This window comes from Paralichthys olivaceus, chromosome 1 (assembly GCF_024713975.1).
Source record: "Paralichthys olivaceus isolate ysfri-2021 chromosome 1, ASM2471397v2, whole genome shotgun sequence".
Classification (NCBI taxonomy): Eukaryota; Metazoa; Chordata; class Actinopteri; order Pleuronectiformes; family Paralichthyidae; genus Paralichthys; species Paralichthys olivaceus.
The window spans coordinates 20,095,879-20,121,858 of NC_091093.1; the positions used below are offsets into that span (position 1 = coordinate 20,095,879).

The 25,980-nt window shown below is 39.2% G+C and overlaps 3 protein-coding genes across 6 annotated transcripts in view; 1 reads left to right on the forward strand and 2 right to left on the reverse strand.

Annotated features, from left to right (window-relative positions):
* apba2b (amyloid beta (A4) precursor protein-binding, family A, member 2b) overlaps positions 1-17,478 on the forward strand; it is a 283,847-nt gene extending 266,369 nt beyond the window's left edge. For 3 of the 4 annotated variants that reach the window (XM_069524695.1, XM_069524690.1, XM_069524704.1), the window contains 10 exons: positions 100-139; positions 624-769; positions 6,453-6,488; positions 8,681-8,767; positions 11,224-11,409; positions 12,779-12,958; positions 14,087-14,299; positions 14,442-14,561; positions 14,992-15,132; positions 16,108-17,478. In XM_069524695.1, the coding sequence (XP_069380796.1) occupies positions 100-139; positions 624-769; positions 6,453-6,488; positions 8,681-8,767; positions 11,224-11,409; positions 12,779-12,958; positions 14,087-14,299; positions 14,442-14,561; positions 14,992-15,132; positions 16,108-16,179 (1,221 nt within the window). In that variant the 3' untranslated portion in view covers positions 16,180-17,478. The remainder of the gene's footprint in view (positions 1-99; positions 140-623; positions 770-6,452; positions 6,489-8,680; positions 8,768-11,223; positions 11,410-12,778; positions 12,959-14,086; positions 14,300-14,441; positions 14,562-14,991; positions 15,133-16,107) is intronic. The other variant, XM_069524707.1, reaches the window with a different exon arrangement.
* LOC109625106 (sorbitol dehydrogenase-like) lies at positions 15,863-20,898 on the reverse strand. The gene is made up of 4 exons (XM_069524736.1): positions 20,636-20,898; positions 20,513-20,546; positions 19,824-19,974; positions 15,863-19,535 (listed from the first exon to the last, which is right to left on the reverse strand). The coding sequence occupies exons 1-3, from the start codon at positions 20,687-20,689 to the stop codon at positions 19,829-19,831; spliced, it is 234 nt and encodes a 77-aa protein (XP_069380837.1). The 5' UTR covers positions 20,690-20,898; the 3' UTR covers positions 15,863-19,535; positions 19,824-19,828.
* Positions 20,899-21,660: 762 nt separating this feature from the next.
* LOC109625105 (sorbitol dehydrogenase-like) lies at positions 21,661-25,611 on the reverse strand. Its single transcript, XM_069524710.1, has 9 exons — positions 25,428-25,611; positions 25,303-25,336; positions 24,816-24,980; positions 24,526-24,685; positions 24,262-24,380; positions 23,243-23,308; positions 22,963-23,141; positions 22,682-22,803; positions 21,661-22,094 (listed from the first exon to the last, which is right to left on the reverse strand). Exons 1-9 carry the CDS (start codon positions 25,479-25,481, stop codon positions 21,929-21,931), a joined length of 1,065 nt encoding a protein of 354 aa, XP_069380811.1. The 5' UTR covers positions 25,482-25,611; the 3' UTR covers positions 21,661-21,928.
* Positions 25,612-25,980: the final 369 nt, after the last annotated feature.

Genomic DNA, 25,980 nt, shown 5'->3' on the forward strand with positions numbered 1-25,980 from the left:
TAGCAGGGTGACTTACTGTTTTAGAGCCACAGTCATGTTTAATTTACTGTACACCTACTTGCATCCATTTATCTGTCATATTATGTTTCTGTCTTACAGCCAACAAAGAAGGTTGCATCGTTCCCCAGCTTTGTCGACGGTAAGTTCATCTCTCTGCTCATCTGTTTGGAGATAAAATCAAAATATTGTAATTGTGTGGAACTATTCAAAGTGTTGCTTGGGCCTCAGTGTGTCAGTGTGTGATAAAACTCTTTCAGCCTTCTCTTACTGCCTCTGGGCGGATTCTGGGTTTAATGTGTAAGGGGCTGATTTGCCTGTCTGCCCCCTGAGTGGGCATTTGAGAGTCCACATCTTCATATCACAGATGCAGATTAATCTCAGCCCGGCCTCCCCACAGCCCTGAACCTCCATTAGCTCACAGCCAGTGGCCATCTCGCAGCTCAGTCCCACCCAGCCTGTCATCATCATCATGTTTGGCTCTATTTCTCCACACTGCACGTTGACTGGAATGATTACAAATATTACGCTCTACCCTGAAACAGCCGACCCTTTCAGTCTAACCAAGCTCTCTCCTTCCCCCATATCTCCATCGCTAACCACCATCTCCTCTGCCTCTGGCCCAGTCCCAGGACCGTGTGAGCCAGAAGACCTGATTGATGGAATTATCTTTGCTGCTAACTACCTGGGCTCCACTCAGCTGCTGTCTGAGAGGAACCCGTCCAAGAACATACGCATGATGCAGGCACAGGAGGCTGTCAGCAGGGTCAAGGTACTGAAAAACAAACCCACATCCAAGCACACCGACTCAAACATGCAGAGAAACAAACCATCCCACAATAAGCAGGCTGTGTTTTTTCAGTTATGCTGCTGTTTTCGCCGGGATGACACAGATATAATCTAGGAGGCATTATAAGTTTTAGTGGGATTCAGTAGCTGTTTCTACTCTACAGTCTTTCCCAGGGACCAAAAACCTTCCAAGGAACCCAGGACCTTTACCGACATTTGCTCAAGAAAAAGGAGAAACTATACTTAGCTGCTGTACAATAGTTTCTGGTCCAGGAGTGAGACTTTAAATTTGTTCAGGCGCAGTTGGGATGGAATCTGCTGGGCTTAATGTTGCTTCCTTCATAAAATATGGACATAATGGGTCCCACTAGTATAAATGTTAGGACGAAAGGTGGACATTTCTTGTTCTAAATTAACATTAGAATCAAAGTTCTGTTTTTGGTTTTCTCAATAGTTACAAAAAAAGAGTGAGATAATGAACAAAAGAGAAAGGCAGGGTCGAGTGAAACGTTCCGTGAACGGGAATGAGTGTGGGAGAGAGAGCAATGATGAGAGAACGAAGAGCATGAACTAGATAAACAAAACGTTGTTCTTCAGCTAAAAAAATAACCCTGATAGAGTCAGTAGATTGTCTATGTGGAAACAGTGTGGAGTTTTTTTATTCTCCTTGTTATTGATTTATTACATCAAACTAAAACATCAAAGCACAACAGGATCAATGTGTTACAACTTGTCTGGTTTTATTTGCCTGATCTGCCGCTGTTCTTCAGACCGGGTAGAAAAGCAAACATGATTTTTTTCAAAATTGACTTTCAGTTTCCCACTGTTTTTCCTCTGGTCCATTAATTGCTGCATGGAACTACTTGATAGTCCCCTCGTGTAACACTGATTAAGTCTGAACAGCTGTGAATATTTGGAAAATTATTCAGATAATGGACAATAAAGAATGTAGACGACAATGACCTGTGGTGGTTTGTGTTTTGCATTTGCCTTATATTTGAACAGTTTTTGCAAGTTTGGAAGTCAACCAGACACTGTAACTTATTAACAAACAATGATGTGAGTGACCGTCTCTTCTCTGAATACTTATCGTACTGATAACTAATGCACAAGTTGAGGTTTGGTTCAGTGACGCAGTGATACAGCCTACCCCCTGAATTTTAGTCCAATGTTGAGTTTACAGTTCAGTTTTAGGTCTAATCTCTAATGACTAATAGACCAAATTTTGGCAAACTTAACATTTGTAGGATGTTGCTACTAAAGTTGGAATCTTGTTTTATCAGGCCACCCTGGGTCACATCATGACTTTTTTTTTCATCTTTCTGTCCTCTGCGCTCTCATTCTCTCCTTATGTCCTCTCCTGTTCCTCCCTGAGCTCGAACTTTCATCCCTAACTTATGTCTTCTCTCTGTCCACAGACAGAAACATATGAATGAATATAGGCAGGTTATTATTCAGTGACTGTCAACCTATTCCTTGTGTGTCACACAACAACTAAACAACAACGAAACTGCACTAAACTGAGCAAATGTAACTGAATCCATATGAATGGTCAAGTCATTAAGGCGCTGGTTGTCTGGATTGATTTTTTAAAATTATTTCCTTGATCTGTACATGTTGATTCTACCAACGGAAACATTGATAAGATACTGTCAATGTGCCACCACATACTGTTACGCAGGGTTTTATTGGTTAGCACTCACTGCTACATTTAGTTTGTTCCTGGTGGCAAAAAACGACACAGCATCTCTTGTATCAAGCTGTCGTGTCGGTGAACAGAGCCAAAGAAAAATGACAAAACGTGTGATCAGTCACTGGTATGTGTGAAAGAGATCAGTGACGTTGGGTTATTTCGGCAACTGACCTGATTTATTCTATTTTCCAACTTATATGTGTTTTCTATACAGAAAACCTGTCAAGCAGCTTTACATGGCTAATACTGCATGTTTGACACTATTTGTTACACAACGTCTAAATACATCTCTCATCTCAAACATATTGTGAAAAGCAGGAGGATTTTCAAGCACAAGTGAACCCTCAGTATTTTCAGCTTGTTTGCTTTATGTTTTATCATTTACTCAATAGCTATTTTTAAACGAGGTCCAGATTGTGCCATATAAAATTTAAATGGACATCAGGCTGTTTGTAATCATATTCATATACAAGGCATGAGTGGCCTTTTAGTGCAGCTAAAGAATTTATCCAGATTAGGCCGTGGGGCATGTGTTTGACACAGCCGGCAGGATAATGGGTCCGCTGACATGTGAACCTTATATTTCCCTTGTTGATCCCTGCTGTTCTCTAATAATGTTGTGATGATGATGTCTTCAGTGCAGTCTCAGAGAGATACTGCGCGTGGGTCCAGTGCATCTTAGAGGAGCTTGACTCATATTATTTTTGATGTGCTTGATTGTTTTGTTCATCACTGTCTAAAGTGCTTGTGTCCAGCCTCAGAGAAACTCAATATTTCCCTGTTTCTGGAGAGAGGCTTTTTTATTTCAGACACGAACTCCAGGAAATAGATTGGGTCCAGACACTTTCTGGTCTTTGCCTCTCTCTGTTGCACAGTTTTTACCCAGACATTTGTCTCGTCTATCTCCTTATCATGTGAACACAAGCCTGGCTGGTATTTTTAAATATTGAATGACCTCCTATGTCGTGGACTGCTTTTAGAAAAGTACACATCTTCAATAAACTTTCAGATGATGAGACAGATACATGTAAGTAGCCTATAACTGTCTCTTGGGATAGATCAGGAATTAAAAGAGTAGGGGAAAAAAAGATGGACACATGATGTTTTAACTGTTAGTTCAGATTTCATGATTAATTATGGTGTGAAAAAGTAAATAGAGGCCAGTTTCCATGAACTGTAGTTGGTTTTTGGTGAAGGGATCTGTCTTTTGTTGCATTGGCTCTATTTCAGACACATTTGGATTTGTATAATGTTAAGTAAATTAAAATAGAGACATGTTTAATGAAGAACCAGACTCAGCTGGTTAAGGCTCATCCTCATACTTCACTAGTCCTACAACTCAGTCCTATTTTTTAATTTTACAGGCTTCACTTTAGTGTAATTTGTCCCACTTCTATTTATAGGATTGAGGGTGATTAGTTTCCATACAGGCTCAAAAATGAGTCTCAGTGTTTGTCAAAGTGTGGCTGAAGAGCGGTTGATGCCTGCTAGTATTTATATAATGATGCAAATCTGCTGGAATGTGATGGAGACACATTTGTGTGGACAAATACAACAGCAGAAAGTTAGCACATGCAGATACAAACTTAATACTTATTTTGACTCCTTTCTTTGAGGAATATACATCAAACATGTTTTTCTACAACATGAAATAACATGAAACTTTTAAATGTTGTTTTAAAAGTACATTTCCCTATAGACTTCAGTCCAAACCAAACAGCACTTGTTTTGTTTTAATCTGAGCATGGAATGGCAAGTACACATGGTCGACATGAAAGACAAAATTCACATTACGTAGTTTTTGTAATCCAATGCTCATGAAGTGGAATCTTCATTCCTAAATTCACTCTGAACACTCATAACCTAAAATCAAACGTCCCTGAAACCAAAAAAAAGGATGACAGGGAAAGTTATACACCAGCAGAACTAAATGAGGATTACCATCATGTCCACATCTGTGGCATCTGGGTTTGACTCTACTCTTCCTCACTCCCTCTCTGTCATGCACAGTTTCTTTCCCTGGAAAAGTCTTGTCAGTAATAAAACCATGACGAACGATTGCTTTCACCCTTTACCTGCTTCCTTCTGCTTGGAACGAGTCCACCGAACAAGAAGTCGACAGTAAGCTCCTCAATTTGTTCCTGGTGGACAAATTAAATAAGTGTACATTTAGTTTTTGACATTGAAATGGTCGACTGTTCACACTCACTCTTTCCTGCTGTCTAACCCTCCCCCCCTCCTGCTCAGCAGGGTAGTAGATGCCGCTGAAAGCCTCAGATGCCCGTCTTTGCATGAGAACCAGTCACGGAGGAGGAAACTTTATAAAGTGAAACCCTGGGGGAAAAAAAACAGACTCCTTTGGCCCCTTTGGGCTGTTTACTCTGCTTTTTTTCCCCCACTAATGTTTGACTTACAGCTCTTGCACAGTGACTCAGGCAAATATCCAGCCTCATTCTCGCAAACGTAATGAGGGTCCAGATAATTCTTCAAGTCAACGGCTGATGAAAAGAGGGCGCCGCAGCTCAGCTTGAACCTGACACAAAAGATTTGCTGATTTGGATCTAAGTGCTCAGAGTGCCCCCAAAACATTACTTATCTAAGTCCAGCAGCTGCAGGGCCAACTCCAATAGAAGAATTCCCGACGAACTAATCAAACACATTAACTGTGTAAAACTGCCTCCATTTTGATCCAAGCTCTTTTAGTGACTCAGCCTTGAATTTTGTATTTTTTTTGATGCAGTCAAGACAACAAACCCCAAGCACACAATTTAAATCCTCACTCAGGGCTTCACCCACTCCCCTGCCTCTATGAGTGTTGTTTATTTGTTTTCTTTCCTGGTAATGGTGTCTATAGATCCACACACACAACCTGTATTATTGAATCTCTGTGAGCTGGGATGTCTGGGATAAATATCATGCCATGTTCTGGTAAGTCTACTTGGATGCTAAAAATATTATGGCTGATGATCAAACCACAGAAGAATGCTGTTTAGCTCTACTGGTGGAGCAGTCTGTCAATCCCAAATAACCTGGTATGCAACATGTGATTGGGCCATATTTCATCAAAGAGCCAACAATGGGTTAGGCACAAGTGCCCCTGCCTCCAGGATCCCAACTTTCTTTCCGACCAATAGTTTCAGAGTTTCAGATCAGAGCTGCAGGACAACGCACACAAATATCAGGGTGAATCTCTGAAAAGTGTGTGTCATACACTCAACTCTGAAACAATACACTGCAATAGGAGTGCAGATGTAAGTTCCTAAAGTTTCTCTTGAAACTCAGTTTACATCATTTCAACGTGCAGAAACTGTTTTCAGAAGTAAATGTGTTGAAGAAATACTGCAAAAACAGAGCAGCAGTTTTGAAAGAGGAAAAATTCAACCATTCAAAGCCTTTTTCTTAAGTTGTGGAATATAGCATATTTATCCCATAGCCAAGCTTTAAGAAACAGGAGCATAAAGCCCTGTCTTTCTTTTTTGGTGAATGTTCTGACCACAAAAACTGAAACTTGAAATGTCAAACCAATTAAAGAAATTAAAAGACATTTAAAAACTCTCTAGAATCTTATATTTGAACTTCATCTATACGTCAAGAACGCAGGAACTGTGTAAATCCATGTCTGCATGCTTTTGATTTGCTGTATTTAAAAGTGAGAAAAGCAATTACTACCCTCTGTAATTGCTGTTTTGATTTGTATCTGATAACCAACACGGCTGTGCAAAACGCTACCTCCAAAAACGTACACACAGACACACACCACCTCTCTCTCTTTTTCTCTGTCTTTCTGTCCCTCTCTCTTTGCCTGAGAGCAGCGATAGCATCTGCCGTTTGGTTTGAGGCTTTACTGTCTTACCTTCTTTTATTTACCTTCTTTATTTCCTCCTCCTCCTCCTCCTTCTGTGTTTTGTGCTCCCGTATCTGCTGACCCTGTCCCGTCCCAACGCCTGCCTGCCTGCTGCCTGCTGCCTGCCAGAGGGTACAGAAGGCTGCCAAAATCAAGAAAAAGGCGGTGTGTAATAAACAGACCAAAAAGAAGACCCTGAAGCCACTTTCCCTCCACTCTCACCTTTTCTTTTTCATTGCATCTGTGCCTGTGTGCGTCTGTGTTGCCTCTCTCTCATCTGTGCCCTGCACATTCCTGAGTTTGTGCATTAAGTTGAACAAATCTTTGTCGCATTTGTTTCAAGAGCTGAGGCAAACTTGTTTTGTTCTTTGTACAACTTTGTGCAGTTTGGCAGTGAAAGACTTTCATAAGCATGAGAAGTTTTCAAACTGCGGTCACATCGAGGGTTTACTGGTCGATACAGTCAAAGCAGAATCCCACAAATAAAACAATAATATCTACAACAAAGACTTAAAGCAGCAGTCGTTTAACTCACTTATAATAGAAATAGACAGATTTGGACATAGGAATAACCACAATCACAACATACTGGTGTGAGCACGTGACCACAAGGTCAGCTGGACACTATTCTCCAGTCTGTGTTATTACTCTGGTTTAATTTATTAGTTATTACGGTGAATTAACCTGTACTCTAACCTGTGGGAATAACTTGTATGGAGTCAACAACACTGTGTAATGGTTCCATGAGAGCAAAAAATGTATGTTACAGGGAAAAATGACACACTGTATGTTCAAAACCTTGAGGTGTTGTTCAACAATAACCACCTCCCCATGCTCTGATATATGTTGTGTCTGATGTGTAATTAATTCCTGTATTTCACAATATGAATTTACCGAGATAACTAGCAATGATAACAACAAAATGTTTTAGATTAGATGACAAAAAGAAAAACTTACTGAATATAAAAAATGTATGCCTTTCACCTTAGGGCCAAAGAAAAACAACTTGATTTAAGATAAGAGAAAAGAAAAAAAAGAAGAGGCACTTATCGCAATACAATGCTTATGTCATCATCTGCTGCAAAAACACTATTAACACTGTTTTGAATTACTCCTTCATACATTGCACTCACATTGCCATCACCCTCCAGTAAGTTGAATTATGTATTTGTGAGATTTTAATTCAGCATTCTGTGTTATCAACATAGTTTACAGCAGCTACAGCTGAAAGTAAGTTTCACTGTTACTCTCAGTCACATCCTGCTTCTTCTCCCTTTGGTGATCCTGCAGTGGAGAGAGGAATTATGTGTGAATGACCTCCGTTCTCACTGAAAGCATCTAAGACTTAATGCTATTAAAATCTAAGAGGAAGAAATGTCAGTCCCAGATCATTTAAATGGTCATTTGTTGGGAGCATGGTACTTCTGGTCACATTCTATTGTTTCAGTATACAGTATATGGGATGTATTTTATATCAGTTTAGCTAATTTATTTATTTTCATATTTTAGTATCCATCTTCAGAATCACTGAATTTCTTCTGTCAAGACTTCTGGGTGTCTCAGTTATACAGACGGCTGATTCTCTTCTCATGTTGAATGAAAAAATCTGTTAACTGTTTTACACCAAATCCATAAAACAAGTTGGATTTTGAATATGCAGCATAAATACTAATAGAAAGTTCTCACAAATCAGTGAGCTGGGCCCATCGTCACATCGTTCCTTAGTTTCTTTGCATTTTCAGACACTTGGCAGAGATAAATATTCAAACACTAATCAATGTTAAAAGCCACTGTCTCAAATAGATTGCACAGTTTATGAGATTAAATATTTAATCACAGCTATTTGTGTTTTATTAACAGTTTAGCACTATTGCCTCATTTAAATGCATCAGGCAATTTTTATTCAATGAAATAAAATATAATTTTATTAGAGTCTGCATTGATGAGAGGAATAAATATGTGGACAGACTCGTTCTGTGCTGAAGTGGCGTTGCTCTCGCTGGTGTAACAGCCAGCTGGTGAGGGCTGAGTGTAAAGCTGCTCCCTGTGTGTGTGCCAGCTACCTGTTCTCGTGCCAGGACAGTTAATGTAAACTAACACCACTGCCAGACGCTTTCGTTTTCTGCCCCCACCTCACCTTTAGACTAAACTTGTCCATCTAACAAGCATCGCCCACAGCAGAACTTGAAACTACACATGCATGCAATATGAATATTTAATCCAAGACTTTCCTACATTTAACCCCGGCACCACTCTGATTAACTGTTTAACATGAAAAAGCAAGTTTGTTACAAAGATGTTTGGAGTCAGGAGTTGATCCGTCTTCTGTTTGTTTGTTTGTTTGTTTGTTTGTTCAGAATGCAGATGGAGACGCTCAAACCCTCACTGAGGTCGATCTGTTCATCTCCACCCAGAGAATCAAAGTTCTCAACGCAGACTCACAGGTGAGTGTCAGAGAACTTTCTGTGTCTTTTTTCACCAGCTGCAGCAGGAGATCTGGAAGGTTTGGTTTCCACCCCTGTCCATTTGTGTGTGTGTTTGTCAGCAGGATTACACAAAAATTACTTAACAGATTTCAACAAAACCTAATAGAAGGATGGGACATTGGCCAAGAATGAATCATAAAATTATGTGTGTAGACATTTAATAAGGGCCGGATCCAGGAATTGTATCTCTTTCTTTAACATTTCAAGATTGGGTGTGTTTTTTTCCACCAGTTTTTCAGAGAATAATTCATGGATGTTGTTGGAAAAAATATTAGGGGACTGATATTGATGAGTGTGAGCAGTTTGATGCAGATTCAAATAGTAAAAGTCTGCATTTAAAAGGGGGTTATGCGTTGTTGTTGTTAAGATGATGTGGATTTAGTACAGAATCAACATTTTATGTGTCTTCACTAGATTAACAACTATGTCGGAAAGAACATGATGGATTTGGTGCAGAATTCAAGCAGTCTGTTGGGCCTTGGCGGAGGTATGCACCATACTGAGTGCCACTCTAGTTATTTATTTATTTGAGTTTTAATCTCATGACATCACTCTCAGAATTCCCTTTAACCGAGGATATGAATAGATTCTGCAAAGCCCAAAAATGTTGCACAAACATCTGTGCATGCAGGGGGACTCAGAGAGCGTGCACTGAGCAAGCTGTTTGACTGCAGCACAAGCTGTTCCTCAATGTTTTGTTTTTTTTCATACATGAAAGTTTGTATAAAGAGCCAAATAAGGGCCACTCCTCTCCTCAATTAAAGGATGGATTGCATATGACTGTTCAATTATGTTAATGCCATACGAGGTCAAAACATTGATGAAAATTCAGATTGAAGTTTGCCTGTGTGAAGGTCCTTATGAATGTCAGATTTGTTTTGTTAATACCAGTATCAGTGTTTGTTGATCAGCAGGATTATGCAAAATATATTGAACTCATTTCCATGAAATTGTGTTGAGGGATAGGTCATGACCCAAGAAAGAGCAGATAAACAGGCGGATCCAGGATTTTATTTCTATTTCTTCACTTTAGCAAATAGTGGCTAGATAGGGCGTTAGAGAAGTGGTCTTCCAGTTGGTGTGTTTATTGGTTTGTTTGTTGGTTTGATGATTTCTACCAAACTTGGAGGATGGATGGGAGCTGGGCTTCTTTGGTAGAAGTAGAAATGTTTGTGAGAACTTTGTAGTTCTTGAGATCACAAGTAGAGCTTTGTGGTCACATTGTTAAATGTATATGTGGAGATTATGATTCACTTGCACTATTTCTGACTTGGCTGCTGTGTTGCTGTCTGAGCAGAGTGTCAGATTGTGCGTGCGTGCGTGTGTGCGTGTGGGCAGCCGTTTGGCAGAAACCAACGTGCTGCAATGCAGTGACTATCTTCCTCCCCTCTCCATCTGGTTGCCACTGGTGCTGGCGCTCTTGGCAGAGAGAGATTCTGAGTAAAACACCTTTGTTGTGCAATTAAAATGCTCGAAGCAGCTTGTATGGGCTTTCTGACATTGATTTATGATAAGAACAACTGTGACTGTGGGCTGGAACAACAACACTAATTAGGCTTGTGTAATAAAACCAGCAGAAACAGTTAATGAAGTGAACTCAACTCAAATTAAAATCAACATACTATCTTCAACAATAAAGAAATACAACTTCCTCTCAGCAACCCCACAGATTCACCATCAAAGTCTGTATCTTCTCTAAGTTGCTGCTTCATGTTTGTGTTCAGAAACAATACCTCATCAGATTTACATTATGACACAAGACAGTTATTGGGCAAAGTGAACAAATACGATTAAGCCATTCATAATCACTTTGTTTCATCAACACAAACACTCCATGTATCCAAACCCATTCTGAGGTATCATCATTATTTCTGCCTGAACAGTCTACTTAGTATTATTGAGCTATAACCAGATTATACAACAGGTTTAAATTCTGGACTGTATGTTTTTCTACCAGCAATAGTTTCATCTCACTCTGAAAGTGAGAGAGCTTTGACAAAAAAAGACAACAAATATACACTGGTGTTTTTATAGTCAAGTATTAACCGGAAGAGGATGTTTGCTGTTTGCCAGAATAAAAAACAGTAGCAGGTATTTTGTTAATATGAAAAAAAGAACATATTCCCCATGTCACCATAATGTACCAGATCAACATGAGTACAAACTTCATGGTGGAAATGTGCATTAATACGCCATTTTGTTATTTCATATGTTCAATTGTGATGCAGTAATTTGTTCAGAATGGAGTCAACAACGCACTTTCAATTTGATATGACCAACAATTATGTCAAGATTAATCGTACATGGATGATGATGTCACTTTCAAATTCACAAATTGAAACTGTTTTTCAGAGTATTGTGGAAACAATAATGTTGATGTTTGACAGTTGATTGTGTGATTGATGTGTCCACAGGAGACCATGATGGATAACGCTCTCCGCACTATATCCTACATCGCTGATATTGGGAACATCGTGGTCCTGATGGCAAGACGCCGGATGCCCCGCACAGCCTCACAGGACTGTATTGAAACGACGCCCGGGGCACCTGAGGCAAAGAAACAATACAAGATGATTTGCCACGTCTTCGAGTCTGAGGATGTAAGTGAATCATGTGATGTCACAAAGCCTCCGATCTGTTTACATGTTTATGAAAGAAATTATTAATGACCAGGAGCAGGTGAGAGGTGACACAGACGAGTTTACACAGATGTTACAGATGTCACATTATTTGTGTGTTATTATATAAGAGGACGCATTTGGGAGATGACATCTCTAAATGTTCTGAACAGAAGACACTTTTTTACTGACAGATGGACGAACACGAAAACATTTGCCTCAGCACCTCGTGGGAATTTTTTCAATTTTGGTATAAGCATTTAGTTCGACTTAAAGTTGAATGGATTCGATTTTGGTGGTCGACGCCAAAAGTCAAGGTCACATGACCTTACGTTTTTGTAAACGCGATATATCTGAAATGTGAGAAAATGAAAGGGAATTTCTTTATACATGGCACAAACATTCATTTGGACAGATTTTGGTGGTCAAAGGTCAAAGGTTGCTGTGACCTCACTAAACAAATGTGAAATGCTGTAAATTGGCTGGACATCATTTATTCTCTGACCACAGAGCTGCTGCTCATCTTGTTGAAGCAGATCCTGCAAAGACTTGGCAACATTAACAATGTTGCTCAGAGGATCCAGGAACTCAGTGTCAGTGCCAGTCAGTAAAGAAGGCCAAACTCCAATCCATCCTCTCTTTATCAGAGTTTACTGCCAGGTTTTAAAAACTGCTCATAGTGATAATAGAAGCATTTAGCTGCTCATTCATCAACTTAAAGACTGTCTGTTAATGAAGCTCCACTGGCTGCATACACTCTTTGCCTACGTTTAACTTTTTTACTGCTCTACCAAACTAATTCACATCCTATTGATTTCAAGAGTTCAGGGCATTAATGTCTGCAAATTCTGTGTGAGATTTATATACAAGTATATACCTGAGTTAAACTGGAAATGAGGTAAAACAAGGCTTTTAATCTCTTGATCTATGTTTTATCTCACGGCCAGGATAAGTCATCAGGTCTGTACATGTTTGTACATTTGTACACGTCCATGTTTTACTTTCACAATTTATTTGCACTCAACCTCCACAACCCAATCAGATGACCGCTGACTCAATAACCCCATAATGTTAAAAAAGTGTTTGAGGTCATTTTAAACTGGGTGTTTTCTTAACAACAGTAATCTTTCATCCACTAATTCTATTATCTCTGTTTGTCTGTATTTGGCTTTCTTATCTTGAGAACTGTTCATCTTATGAAATTCACACTTGGTATATGTATTGTACTGTTACTGCCACTATTGTTAGATGACATCAGATGCTTTTTTTCCACTTGCGTCGTTGTATTTGATTCTGTGGATCCAACAAAACAAGATCACACACACGTTTATGATTCCTGCTTTTTCTCCAGGCCCAGCTCATCGCTCAGTCCATCGGTCAGGCGTTCAGCGTCGCTTACCAAGAGTTTCTGAGAGCCAATGGGATCAACCCCGAGGACCTGAGCCAGAAGGAGTACAGTGACATCATCAACACGCAGGAGATGTACAATGACGACCTTATTCACTTCTCCAACTCTGAAAACTGCAAAGAGGTGGGTCTAGGATATTAAGAGTACAGTACACACATAAACACCTTGTTGCAACAGAGTATTAGGGAGAAAGAATTGTTTTTATATTACTGTGTTCATCAGAGTTTGACTCCAAAAGATCAAATATTTTATAATCTGAAACCTGAACTAAAGTTACTGTGAGGATTAAAGTAAGTTATTAAACTCACCAAGACACTCCTCATTTTAACCCTCTAATACTACGTGTAGCCTAAAATTCATCATTTAATCAATATTACAACTTTATTCTGTCCAAATTATGACTTTTTTTTGTAATATTACAATCTCAGATTTTCTCCTTTAAGTGGCCTTAATACGCTGTCATATCTTGCGTCTTCAAGATAGTCACTCTTCTTTGCAGATGTTTTTTTTTTTGTGTCAGTGCAGGAAAAAAAAAACGAGACCCAAACACTGAGACTTCACATTTGTGGCACAAATCTAATTATGCTACAGGCACTTTAGGGAAACCCACAATTAAAGTAGCTAATTAGACAGATTCAGAGGCGGAAGGTACAATAAAATCAACTTCTTCTTTACCTAACACTGTGCCCTGGAAGCATCACTGGAGGTCTGAGGAGAGTTAGAAACCGTGAAACAGTTTCTGCTGTTTGAGCAGAGAAGCCCCACCACACAGCTGCTGCTGCGTTTCAGGCACATAAGCAATTTGTAGTGATGAGGAAACTGGGCTTTCCTGAAGCAATAACGCTTCCTAACCAACTGTGATGAGAATAAATTAATTATTCAAGGCTCCATGTGTGAGGAGCAAAAAGCAGGGAAATCTATTTTACATTAAAATAGTATTGAGATTTGCCCAATGGTTGGATGTGTAAAAGACTGTGAAATACAAAACTGATGGAATATAGTACTATAAACAAATCACCACTAATCTTTTACTCTTTATGCTTAAAATAAACACACATTCAACCTGAACAGAATTTTCTTTACATTGTAGTTGTCAGTAATGTATAGCAGTGTGTTGTGTAGAAGAACCACATTGCTTTAAGTAAAAAGAAGTTCTGTATGTGTTCTAAGCAAATACCTGCTGAAACATAGACTGATGCAAAGAAACTGAAAGTTTTCCCTTTTTTTCCCCCACTTGCTCCCGCTCCACAGCTGCAACTGGAGAAGAGTAAAGGGGAGATCCTGGGTGTGGTGATCGTAGAGTCCGGCTGGGGATCCATCCTGCCCACAGTTATTTTAGCGAACATGATGAACGGCGGGCCGGCGGCTCGCTCTGGCAAGCTCAGCATCGGAGACCAGATCATGTCCATCAACAACACCAGTCTCGTGGGGCTGCCACTCGCCACCTGTCAGGGAATCATTAAGGTACAGAGACACTGGAGATGGTCAGGCTGGAGGAGGAAGCTGAAACTATGAAATACATCTTAAGATTGTTCTCAGATATTTAGCCACATTAACCTTTGTGATGATTAAGCAGTTTTTTTAATATTTGCTCTGTGCATTAAAGGGCTTAAAGAACCAGGTCCAGGTGAAAATGAACATTGTGAGCTGCCCTCCTGTCACCACTGTCCTCATCAAGAGACCAGATCTTAAATATCAGCTTGGCTTCAGCGTCCAGAACGGCATCGTAAGTTTTAATCCGACATCTTTTTCACCGCCACCAGCATGTAGGTGGGTCATGGATATTAGTACAATTCAAAAACACTGCTTTGTTGTTTTTTCTTCCCATGGACAAAATATTATATATATTGGAATTGTGCAGCACGTGTACATTCCTGTCTCAGTTAAGATTAATCTGCTCATTATTTTATTTCCTGTGTGTTGGAGAAACAGTGTCAGTGATAAGTTACTGTTTTGACTGAGAAAATATTTACCCACCTAATACATTTTTTTTTTAAATCGCTTTATCATTAACAAGGATCAAATTGAACATGGATGTAAAGTGGTTTTAGTTCCCTTTTAAACTTTGAAATAAAAACTTCTTTTGTGAGTGTCATACTCATACTGCTGCAGTTATTTTACCCCTCTGTGGTGTGTTTGGATGTTTCACTCGACAGATATGCAGTCTGATGCGAGGAGGTATCGCTGAGCGCGGTGGCGTCCGTGTGGGTCACAGGATCATTGAGATCAATGGACAGAGCGTGGTGGCCACAGCACATGAGAAGATTGTCCAGGCCCTCTCGAACTCCGTTGGCGAGGTTGAACTGATTCATACAAATACACAAATGCTCATACACTCAAGTAGTCACACAGGAAGACAAAGACATACCTAACTAATAACCGACAGACACCATCTTTAAAAAAAAATGAATCCACTAACATGGAGGAGGTGGGGTTTATGACCTATACAGCAGCCAGCCACCAGGTGGCGATCAAGAGGTTAATATACAGTGAGTCTATGATCACGACTCAAGAGGTGGAAAACCACTGTACTAAAATAACCTAATAAGTGTTGTGGAGCTTGAAAAAATGTTGGTCTAACAAAATGTACAGTTCAGTAGCTTCATGGGAGCTGAAGGATCCAACGTGTTTGGAGTCTAAAAGTAAAAGTACATCTCAGTCTGAGCTGCCTGCATTTTATTTTGACTTTTTTTTAAATTTATTTTTTATTCTGTCTCTGTGACAAGTTCCCACAACTCTGTGGAAGAGCAGATCCATCACTATGTCACATGTCACACTGCCAAAGAAAAAAAAACAGTATGGAGGCAAGTGTTTGTTTAGAAAAAGAATTCAACCTGTCACCAACTTGACATGGAAAGAACATGTCGAGTGGATTTTTGTGCACGAGAGGATAAAGTTGTGATTGACTCAGTCGCTCCGAAGCTTTGTGTGGTGAGAATACAAATTGTGTGACACAGCCAGATTCAAAAACATAGATTTATCCAACAACCCTCTCAATTATCTCTTTTTAACTTTTCGGAGGCTACGTCATTAAATATCTTGTTTATTGTCAATTGATTTTACACTTCTCACATTTTAGCGCTGCTAAAGAAGGATATAAAAACTAGACTCTGAAATAACACCACAAAACTAAAACACACTGTTTATCAGATGGATATTCATGAAATTGAACTTTTATAAAACACAACATAAATTATCTTTTAGGGTTTAAAGACACAGTTTTAAGCAGATTATATATTTAAAGGTTGTGCTTTTGCTTCTCTCACTCTCAGATCCACATGAAGACGATGCCGGCAGCCATGTTCAGACTTCTAACAGGCCAGGAGACACCTATGTACATATGAACGGCGACCAGGGACCGTTCCACAGGACAGGCCGTCAGCTGTGATTGGTTATCATCCTGACCAGTGAGAGGACGGCTTCTCCCTGTCCATTCATCTCTCTGTTTTTATTTCTCTCTTTCGTTGAGCTAATGACTTCAACTCTTCATCATTCCGTTGTCTGTGCTTAACATGCAGCAGCCATTTTATTGACATGAAACCCCTTTTCCATATTTCCAGCTGGAGACAGCGTGTGTGTTTGTGTGTATATACATATATACACTGTTTATTTTATTTATTTGTCCACTGTGCTTTCTTGTGTGTGTCTGTATAAATGGATGGACTTATCGGGTGAGTGCATCGCAATATATTTTTTTTGTATTCATGTAATGCAATACAATACTGAAACTATACACCTTGTATACTTTCATTTTCTTCTCCGTTTATTTATTTCTCATGTAAATACTTTGCTAATATTGTGACTGAAGGCAGTGGGGAGGGAGGGGCCACGGCTGCTTTGTAAATATTTAATCCTGCTGTTGAAAGAGGACGCGGAACTTGATGAAGGCAAAGACACAATTAAATAAAATGCCGGATATCATAACTATTGCCATGAAAAGGGAGTGTGGGAGGGATTATTTTAGTGTTTGATATGTTGGTAAGTTGATATAATGTACATGTGAATCAAACCAATGCTTGCAGCAGGGGTTTATGGGAGAAACGCCATATCCTTTTGATTTCCTTCATTTTACGGCAATACACGAGGTCAACCTCCGAATGACAGTTCAAGTCTTTTCTAAAGCTCATGTATAAAACACACTCACACGTTTAAATAACTCACAACCCAATAAAACTATTAACATATGCGTTAATTATGCTTTTGATATCAACATGTCACACGTATGAAAAAATGACTTATTCTTTTTGCGTGCTCTCTACTGTGTGTTCATCTTTAGTGTTCCTAACTGACGCTCATGAATACCACGAGTGGATTGTGAATGTAACTGTGTCGTGCGAGCTGTCCCATTGCCATAAGCAGTATTAGAATGTCTGTACATAAAGAGAAACGTGTCTGGTATTGTGCTCATGTTAAAAAACAAAACGACACAACAGGTTTAGTCACTGCAAACATCCTCACACCTGTACATTGGTTTTCAGTCTTGAGAGAGTGAATCACACACTGTGAAAGAAAAAAAAAGCCTTACCGCAGAGTAACGGTTTTACAATGCATTGTAGTGAAGTTAAATCATATGAACATTATCTGTGTGCATGCCTCGTAATAGTATCATGTCACTGTGGCAAGAAAATAAAAACTGAGCTAAACCTGCCTGGTTTTATTCCACTAATAGCAAACTGCATCAAAGAAGTGTTGTCCTGTGAATCTACTTTTGTCTTTTACAATTAGTCTGTTTAATATCGAGGTCCACTGCCAACGTCCATCCATTGGCCATATACTGTTGATCCTGTGAGAGCTGGAGGGGGTGCACCCTGGACAGGTCGCCAGAGTATCAGAGGGCCAACATATAAACAACTAGTCACACTCACACCTACAGTCCGAGTCTCCAATTAACCTAACAAGCAGAACAATGCCCCAGCAAGCCGGGATTCAAACCTTCCTGCAGTGAGGCTAAACATTGGCAGACCATGCACCCACTGCCACTATTAAAAAACATGAAAGGTTATACAAGACAAGAATAATACTAATGGTGATTTAAAATTAAATAGGAACTGTCAAACTTTAGAGCAAATTGCTCCAATAATCAATCACATAATTTTGACTTGGTATTAAACTGATCTCATAAATTTGACTAAACTTTTACCTGGTCTTTTTCTTTAGTTAGATTTATTTTCAGTAAAATTCTGAACATAATTATAGGAGTTCGTACGTGTTTCACAGTTTCACACCACATATTAATTCCAAGTAGGGTTTGAATATGAGGAAATAAAAGATGCTCACAGATTTAAAATACATTAATTTCATGTACAGTAACTGGGAACTGTATATCATGACCATCATTATAATCATACTGTTCATTGAATTAATACAATGATTTTACTTTAAGGGTCTGGTTCCCCCTAGTGTCTAGAACTAGGAAATGCAGGTCCTGCAGTATTGCTCATCTAGATATAAGTACAATAATCTATCCATGAAGAAACACAACACATCTTGTAATTTAAGACTCATTATATTAAAAAGTTGTATTTTTTGTACCAGTGTTTAAAATTTACAGCGATGTAAAGAAATTAAAATGTTGGTTATTATTCATACCATTTAAAGCTGACTCTATGTCTGACCTGTAGGTGAAACAACAGTCAGTGCTGTTATTAACGTTTCTTTAAACTACCTCTATTATCTCTCTTTGGGTCGATGTCCAGTTTGTAGTTTATAGCCATCGGCCAGCTGCAACACAGTGACACAAACGTTTTTCTCAAACATTCTCTGTAATACCTCATCTCCACTTCCTCCAAGGAGGTTATGTTTTCACCCCTGACATTTTGCCAACCTCTACACTGTGAAGAACTCCATACCCTTCAACTTTGCTAGCTATTGAAGTGGTTATTTTGGTTATAGTTATTAATTTAATTACTAATCAGAATAATTTCAATTTGAGACTTACTCAATGAATATCTATCTTTTCCCTTCCTTTGAAGGGTGGTGCCCAGATTTAGCTTTAATCAATTGAAGTTATTATTTAATATTAATATTTTTAATATTTGTTTAATGAGGATGAGCTGTCATGTTTTGTGTTGTATCGTGTGAGTTGTGTGCATTGTACTTCAGTTTAAAAAAAAAAAGATTTTCCTTTACACACCTGTCTAAATTTTCATTAGCTTGTTTTCACCACAGTGACTTTGTTAAATATTAACCCCCTGATGAGCCGTGTTAAGGTTCACATCATTTTTCACTTGACTTTTGTGAAGTCAGTAAGATTCTCACTTTTAGCAGTTTTTCTAAAGACTGTGTTACATCAGATCTCAAGCACCAACATGTCACTTAAAAACAGAACACTCAGCTCTTTTATATGGATTTGCTCCATGCCCTGACATGCACTCTGTAATATTCCGTCCGGCAGCCTTGAAGAAAAGACACATAGACGGCAACAAAAGAGAAAAGGATACATGCAAAGGTTAAGCAAGTGAGTCAGTTGGCAGTCAGAGATCAGGCAGTTGTTAAGAAACATCTGGTGCAACGCCCTGTAAACCATAAATAAACAGGTACTTGTAGCAGAAGTTAGCGCTGTGCTTGTAGTATCTGCACAGGTTTCCATAGTCAGGGGGTGTGGCACAGAAGAAGATGTTGGGAGACAAGTTGTATCGGCCGCTTTTGCAGAACTCGTCCATGTCCCGGGAAACGCCAGGTTCGATGGCCACTCTGTCACCTGGAAAAACACAAGTCAGGTTCACAGCAGGGGAATGTTTGCCCTTTGTTATAGTGAACTTGTTTTCACTAACATAAGATGATGTGCAGACTGCTACAGAGGCATTTATTTACACATCAATATAAGAAAACATGCTCCACACATCCCTCTGTGTTTTGTAAGTTAATAAAGTAAGACAACCTTTTTAAGGTCTACACAATTACAAAGTGTAAAAGATTATGGCAGTGCACATTACACAACCGACAGCCGTTATCTCACAGCTCTGACCGACACACACACAAAACTTACCCACTTTAAGATGCTTGACTGCTGATCCGACCTTCACCACCTGTCCTGACGCCTCGTGCCCCAGCAACATCGTAGTCGACAATTCGTCCGTGCTGCCAGTAGTGAACATCTGACCCACAGATTCCCACAGAGTGCATCTGGAGCAAAACCTCTGAGGACAAACATGACAGGGACACGGTGATACAGACTGATGTCACACAAGGTCTCTTCAGATGAACCAGATCCCAGACCCCTCAATCATTTTCTACATCTCTTATTGTTGGATTTGTTCAACAATGTAAAGAGACTGATATTCTTTTTTTGAGACACATAAGACTTCCTTTCTGCCGAGGATGAGATAAGATAAGCTTTTATAATCTCACACCGGGGAAATTCACTTCACAGCAGCAGATAGTAAAAATTAGATAGACAGAATAAAATTTAATAGAAACCGGAAATATAAAATAGAAGACAACACAGAGAAAATGTAAAAAAGTATGCACCTTTCACTGCATGAATATTATTTATATTCTGTTATGTAGTGTATGACTATCTAACTTTTTTTTGAGTCTGCTGACAAATGACCAGAGGGAAAATGTCTATTTTTGACATCTGTGCAAGTTGACTTGCACAAATAAAAAAAACTACATTCATTTAAATTGCACATCAACATGGTGTATTTCATCTTCTAAAAACAACAACATATGTACCTTCAGGTCCTGGCTCTGGAATGGGAAGGTTTTCCTGTGAGAAATTGGCAAAATGCAAAAGAAAAAAAAAGATCAGTTTAATTCCAACAGGTTGTGACTGACATATAAACGAATGTGATTTACCAGTCTGAGGTCTCCCTGAGAGTGCAGCACCACCGACAGATTCTCCTGCGCCATTTCAACAGCTGAGATCAACCACAGAACCGTGAAGAACCAGAGGAACCAGAGGAACCAGAGGAACTGATGAACCAGAGGAACTGATGAACTGATGAACTGATGAACCAGAGGAACTGATGAACTGATGAACCAGAGGAACTGATGAACTGATGAACTGATGAACCAGAGAAACTACAGGAATCAAACCTCAGACTGACTCGTGTTTCTGTGTCAAAGTACACATCTGCTTTACTTCCTGTTAGGCAGGGGGCTGCAACCAAAACAAAGCTCCTGATTGGTCAAACCGCTGCGGACCGGTCCACTCTGCAAGCGTGGACGGTACCATGTAAAGAAATTTAATTACGCTTGTGACGTGACACATTTGTCTCAATGCTGCTGTTCTTTTCTCTGAAAAATGTTTATATATGTTGTTATTGATTATGAGTTATCATTGAGTCTGTGTTTTTTACATAATGTGAAATATGTAACATAAACTATATAATGCTATTTTATTTGTACACATTTTGCATGTATATAATATGTTATACTCTATAACCCAAATAAATATTATATGTGTATGTATTTTATATATGTAATGATTGTGTCATCTTTTAATCTGAATAATAAATGTCATATATTATACAGACTGTGCACCCACTGCTACTATTAAAAAACATGAAAGGTTATACACGACAAGAATAATACTAATGGTGATTTAAAATTAAATAAGTACTGTCAAACTTTAGAGCAAATTGCTCGGATAATCAATCACATGATTTTGATTAATTGATTTTGATTTATTGTATACAAACGATAGAACTGTATATCATGACCATCATTATAATCATACTGTTCATTGAATTAATACAATGATTTTACTTTAAGGGTCTGGTTCCCCCTAGTGTCTAGAACTAGGAAATGCAGGTCCTGCAGTCTTGCTCATCTAGATATAAGTACAATAATCTATCCATGAAGAAACACAACACATCTTGTAATTTAAGACTCATTCATTAAAAAGTTTTATTTTTTGTACCAGTATTTAAAATTTACAGCGATGTAAAGAAATTCAAATGTTGGTTATTATTCGTACCATTTAAAGCTGATTCTATGTCTGACCTGTAGGTAAAACAAAAGTCAGTGCTGTTATTAACGTTTCTTTAAACTACCTCTATTATCTCTCTTTGGGTCGATGTCCAGTTTGTAGTTGTCTGCCCGTCATGCTGAGTCGCTCTCATGTGTTTTCGCTGCACTGGGGTCAGATCAGGGGTTCTGGTCGTTCTGGTCACACTTTAAAATGACCTTTATCCCAACACCCTGACGCGTGGTCTCAAAGGCCTGGGCTGCCTGCTCCAGAGGAAAGCGGTGGGTCACGAGGGGCTTCACGTTCACTTTACCTGATGCCAGCATCTTTATAGCCATCGGCCAGCTGCAACACAGTGACACAAACGTTTTACTCAAACAGGTAATTCTTTGTAATACCTCATCTCTACCTCCTCCAAGGAGGTTTTGTTTTCACCCCTGACTGTTGGTTGGTTTTTGAGCAGAAACAACTGAACATTTGTCAAGAAACTTGGTGGAAGGATGGGACATGGGCCAAGAAGGATCCCACTAATATTGGTGCAGATCCATGAATTTTTGTATCAATTTCTGAAACATTGTGAGATTGTTTCTCGAAGAAAAATTTATGAATCTTGATGAAAAAAAATCAGGGGACTGATATTTAGTAATAGATATAAAGATTCCACAATTTGGTGCAGATTTAAATAAGGTTTCATATTGGCTTAGGCTTTTTTCAGGTAACATACGTATATGGCTTCAATCTTCAATAGCTTCCAAACTGTGCAGTATTTAAAGCGACAGTTGGGCCTTGGCAGAGCTAGGCGCTCTACAGCGTGACATTCTAATTACTTCATGGGTTGAGCTTTAGTCACAGACATGAATGGACCTGCTTCCAGTTTTACTTTGAACATCCACATATGGAACAAGATTTGAAACCAATGACTATTTTCTTACGTGTTGCAGTAGCGGAAAACTCCTCTAATGTCCACTTCTCTCAAAGCAGCATCAATCAGGGGAATAGTGACCATCTCTGAGCCGAGACCCACCAGCACCACCACGCCTCCCGAACCTGTTGCCTAAAAGAAACACAATTTAAAGTTGATTCTTTTATGAATCTACAGATACTGAAACTCCAAATAATGTGAGACCTAATAGTGGAGAAAGTATTCAGATCCTTACTTAATTAAAAGTAAGAACACAACAAACTAAAAATACTAAAGATGAGAGTCACATACATAGATGGCAGTCTGGATGCTGCTCTCCACACCACTGCATTCAATAGTGATATGAGGCGGAGCTCCGAGAATGTCCTCCACACGCTTGGCGAGCTTCCGGGGTTCGTCCCCTCTCTTCACGGTCACCTGGAAGTCCGCACCCAGCTCTTTGGCCACTGTCAGACGTTCTGGGAACAGATCTGAAGGCGGTAAATGAAGTGTTTTAGAGACCAAAGGGAATCTTAATCTGTATGTTGTGTCGTTTCATTGAGGATAAGTGTTAATAAACTGCGTGTGTTACCAGTGATGACAACCTTTGAGGCCCCCATCGCCTTGGCCACGAGTAAACAGACCAACCCGATAGGCCCTGAAGAAAAACAGAAAAATATATAACACCTCAAGACAGATTTGTTTTATTATAAACATGTTTTGAATTGCAATCTTTAATGTTCCCATGTAAGTAAAAAGACTCACTACCAATCTGCCAAATCGAACCTACACTGTACAACTCAGGAAATAATGAACTACTTGTTATGATTTTGGATAAAAATGAAAGGAAACAGATGATAAATACAATTATTTTGCTGGATATATTTTTTTTTAAATTTTTAAAGCTAAAATCAAGAACTAATTTGAATCTAAGTTTTTTTTAAATAAATGATGTGTAATTTCGTTTGGAGAAAATAATTATTACAAACCAAAACGTAGTGGCACAACATGACATGAGGTGTGGGGAACTACATGGGTATTGTATGTGCTTTACCTGTCATGTGTTTAGTTCAGTTTCTAGTATTGTAAATGTAATTATTTTTAATTATTGAACAGATCCTATAAAATAACAGTTTATTTTTGTATTGCTGTTTGTTTAGGTTTATTTATCATTCATTTGCATTGTTTTTGTTGTTTAGTGAGGATGAGCAGTCCTGTTTTGTGTTATATTGGGTGAGTTGTGTGCATTGTACTTCTGTTTAAAAAAATACATTTTACCTGATTTTCCTTTACACACATGTCTAAATGTTCATCAGCTTGTTTTCACCACAGTGGCTTTGTTAAATATTAACCCCCTGACGAGCCGTGTTAAGGTTCACATCGTCTTTCACTTGACTTTTGTGAAGTCAGTATGAGTCTCACTTTTAGCAGTTTTTCTACAGACTGTGTTACATCAGATCTCAAGCACCAACATGTCACTTAAAAACAGAACACTCAGCTCTTTTATTTGAATTTGCTCCATGCCCTGACATGCACTCTGTAATATTCTGTCAGAGGAAAATTTTGTTGCGGACTCGTTTAACCGTGTGGGTTTGTTCTTGTTTATTTTACCTGCACCACAGATGAACACGGTGCTGCCGAGGGTGACACCGGCCCTGCGGCAGGCGTGGATCCCCACAGACAGAGGTTCAATCAGAGCTCCCTCCTCATATGTCACATTATCAGGCAGCCTTGAAGAAAAGACACATAGACGGCAACAAAAGAGAAAAGGATACATGCAAAGGTTAAGCAAGTGAGTCAGTTGGCAGTCAGAGATCAGGCAGTTGTTAAGAAACATCTGGTGCAACGCCCTGTAAACCATAAATAAACAGGTACTTGTAGCAGAAGTTAGCGCTGTGCTTGTAGTATCTGCACAGGTTTCCATGGTCAGGGGGTGTGGCACAGAAGAAGATGGTGGGAGACAAGTTGTATCGGCCGCTTTTGCAGAACTCGTCCATGTCCCGGGGAACGCCAGGTTCGATGGCCACTCTGTCACCTGGAAAAACACAAGTCAGGTTCACAGCAGGGGAAAACATGCTCCACACATCCCTCTGTGCTTTGTAAGTTAATAAAGTAAGACAACCTTTTTAAAGTCTACACAAAAAGTGTAAACACACAAAACTTACCCACTTTAAGATGCTTGACTGCTGATCCGACCTTGACCACCTGCCCTGACGCCTCGTGCCCCAGCACCATCGGTTTGGTGACCACGTAGTCGGCGATTCGTCCGTGCTGCCAGTAGTGAACATCTGACCCACAGATTCCCACAGAGTGCATCTGGAGCAAAACCTCTGGGGACAAACATAACAGGGACACGGTGATACAGACTGATGTCACACAAGGTCTCTTCAGATGAGCCAGATCCCAGACCCCTCAATCATTTTCTACATCTCCAATTGTTAGATTTGTTCAACAACGTAAACAGATTGATATTCTTTTTTTGAGACACATAAGACTTCCTTCCCGTCAAGGATGAGATAAGATAAGCTTTTATAATCTCACACCGGGGAAATTCACTTCACAGCAGCAGATTGGTAAAGAATAGTATTTATAGTGTTTAAATTGCACATCAACATGGTGCATTTTCTCTTCTAAAGAAAACAACATATGTACCTTCAGGTCCTGGCTCTGGAATGGGAAGGTTTTCCTGTGAGAAATTGACAAAATGCAAAAGAAAAAAAAAGAGATCAGTTTAATTCCAACAGGTTGTGACTGACATGTAAACGAATGTGATTTACCAGTCTGAGGTCTCCCTGAGAGTGCAGCACCACCGACAGATTCTCCTGCGCCATTTCAACAGCTGAGATCAACCACAGAACCGTGAAGAACCAGAGGAACTGATGAACCAGAGAAACTACAGGAATCAAACCTCAGACTGACTCGTGTTTCTGTGTCAAAGTACACATCTGCTTTGCTTCCTGTCAGGCAGGGGGCTGCAACCAAAACAAAGCTCCTGATTGGTCAAACCGCTGCGGACCGGTCCACTCTGCAGGCGTGGACGGTACCATGTAAAGAAATTAAATTACGCTTGTGACGTGACATTTGTCTCAATGCTGCTGTTCTTTTCTCTGAAAAATGTTTATATATGTTGTTATTGATTATGAGTCTGTGTTTTTTACATAATGTGAAATATGTAACATAAACTATATTATGCTATTTTATTTGTACACATTTTGCATGTATATAATATTGTATAATCTATAACCCTAATAACTATAATATATGTATGTATTTTATATATGTAATGATTGTGTCATCTTTTAATCTGAATAATAAATGTCATATATTATA

What these genes read in the sequence shown, in the direction of transcription:
- LOC109625106 (XM_069524736.1), bottom strand. Translation starts at nt 20,689, where the DNA reads ATGGCGCAGGAGAATCTGTCGGTGGTGCTGCACTCTCAGGGAGACCTC. An exon ending in CTCAGGGAGACCTCAGACTG is followed by an intron (nt 20,547 to 20,635) that starts GTAAATCACATT and finishes AATTTCTCACAG; the next exon opens with GAAAACCTTCCCATTCCAGA. An exon ending in TCCAGAGCCAGGACCTGAAG is followed by an intron (nt 19,975 to 20,512) that starts GTACATATGTTG and finishes GTTTGTCCTCAG; the next exon opens with AGGTTTTGCTCCAGATGCAC.
- LOC109625105 (XM_069524710.1), bottom strand. Translation starts at nt 25,481, where the DNA reads ATGGCGCAGGAGAATCTGTCGGTGGTGCTGCACTCTCAGGGAGACCTC. An exon ending in GCATCCAGACTGCCATCTAT is followed by an intron (nt 22,804 to 22,962) that starts GTATGTGACTCT and finishes TGTTTCTTTTAG; the next exon opens with GCAACAGGTTCGGGAGGCGT. An exon ending in GTTTTCCGCTACTGCAACAC is followed by an intron (nt 22,095 to 22,681) that starts GTAAGAAAATAG and finishes ACTGTGTTGCAG; the next exon opens with CTGGCCGATGGCTATAAAGA.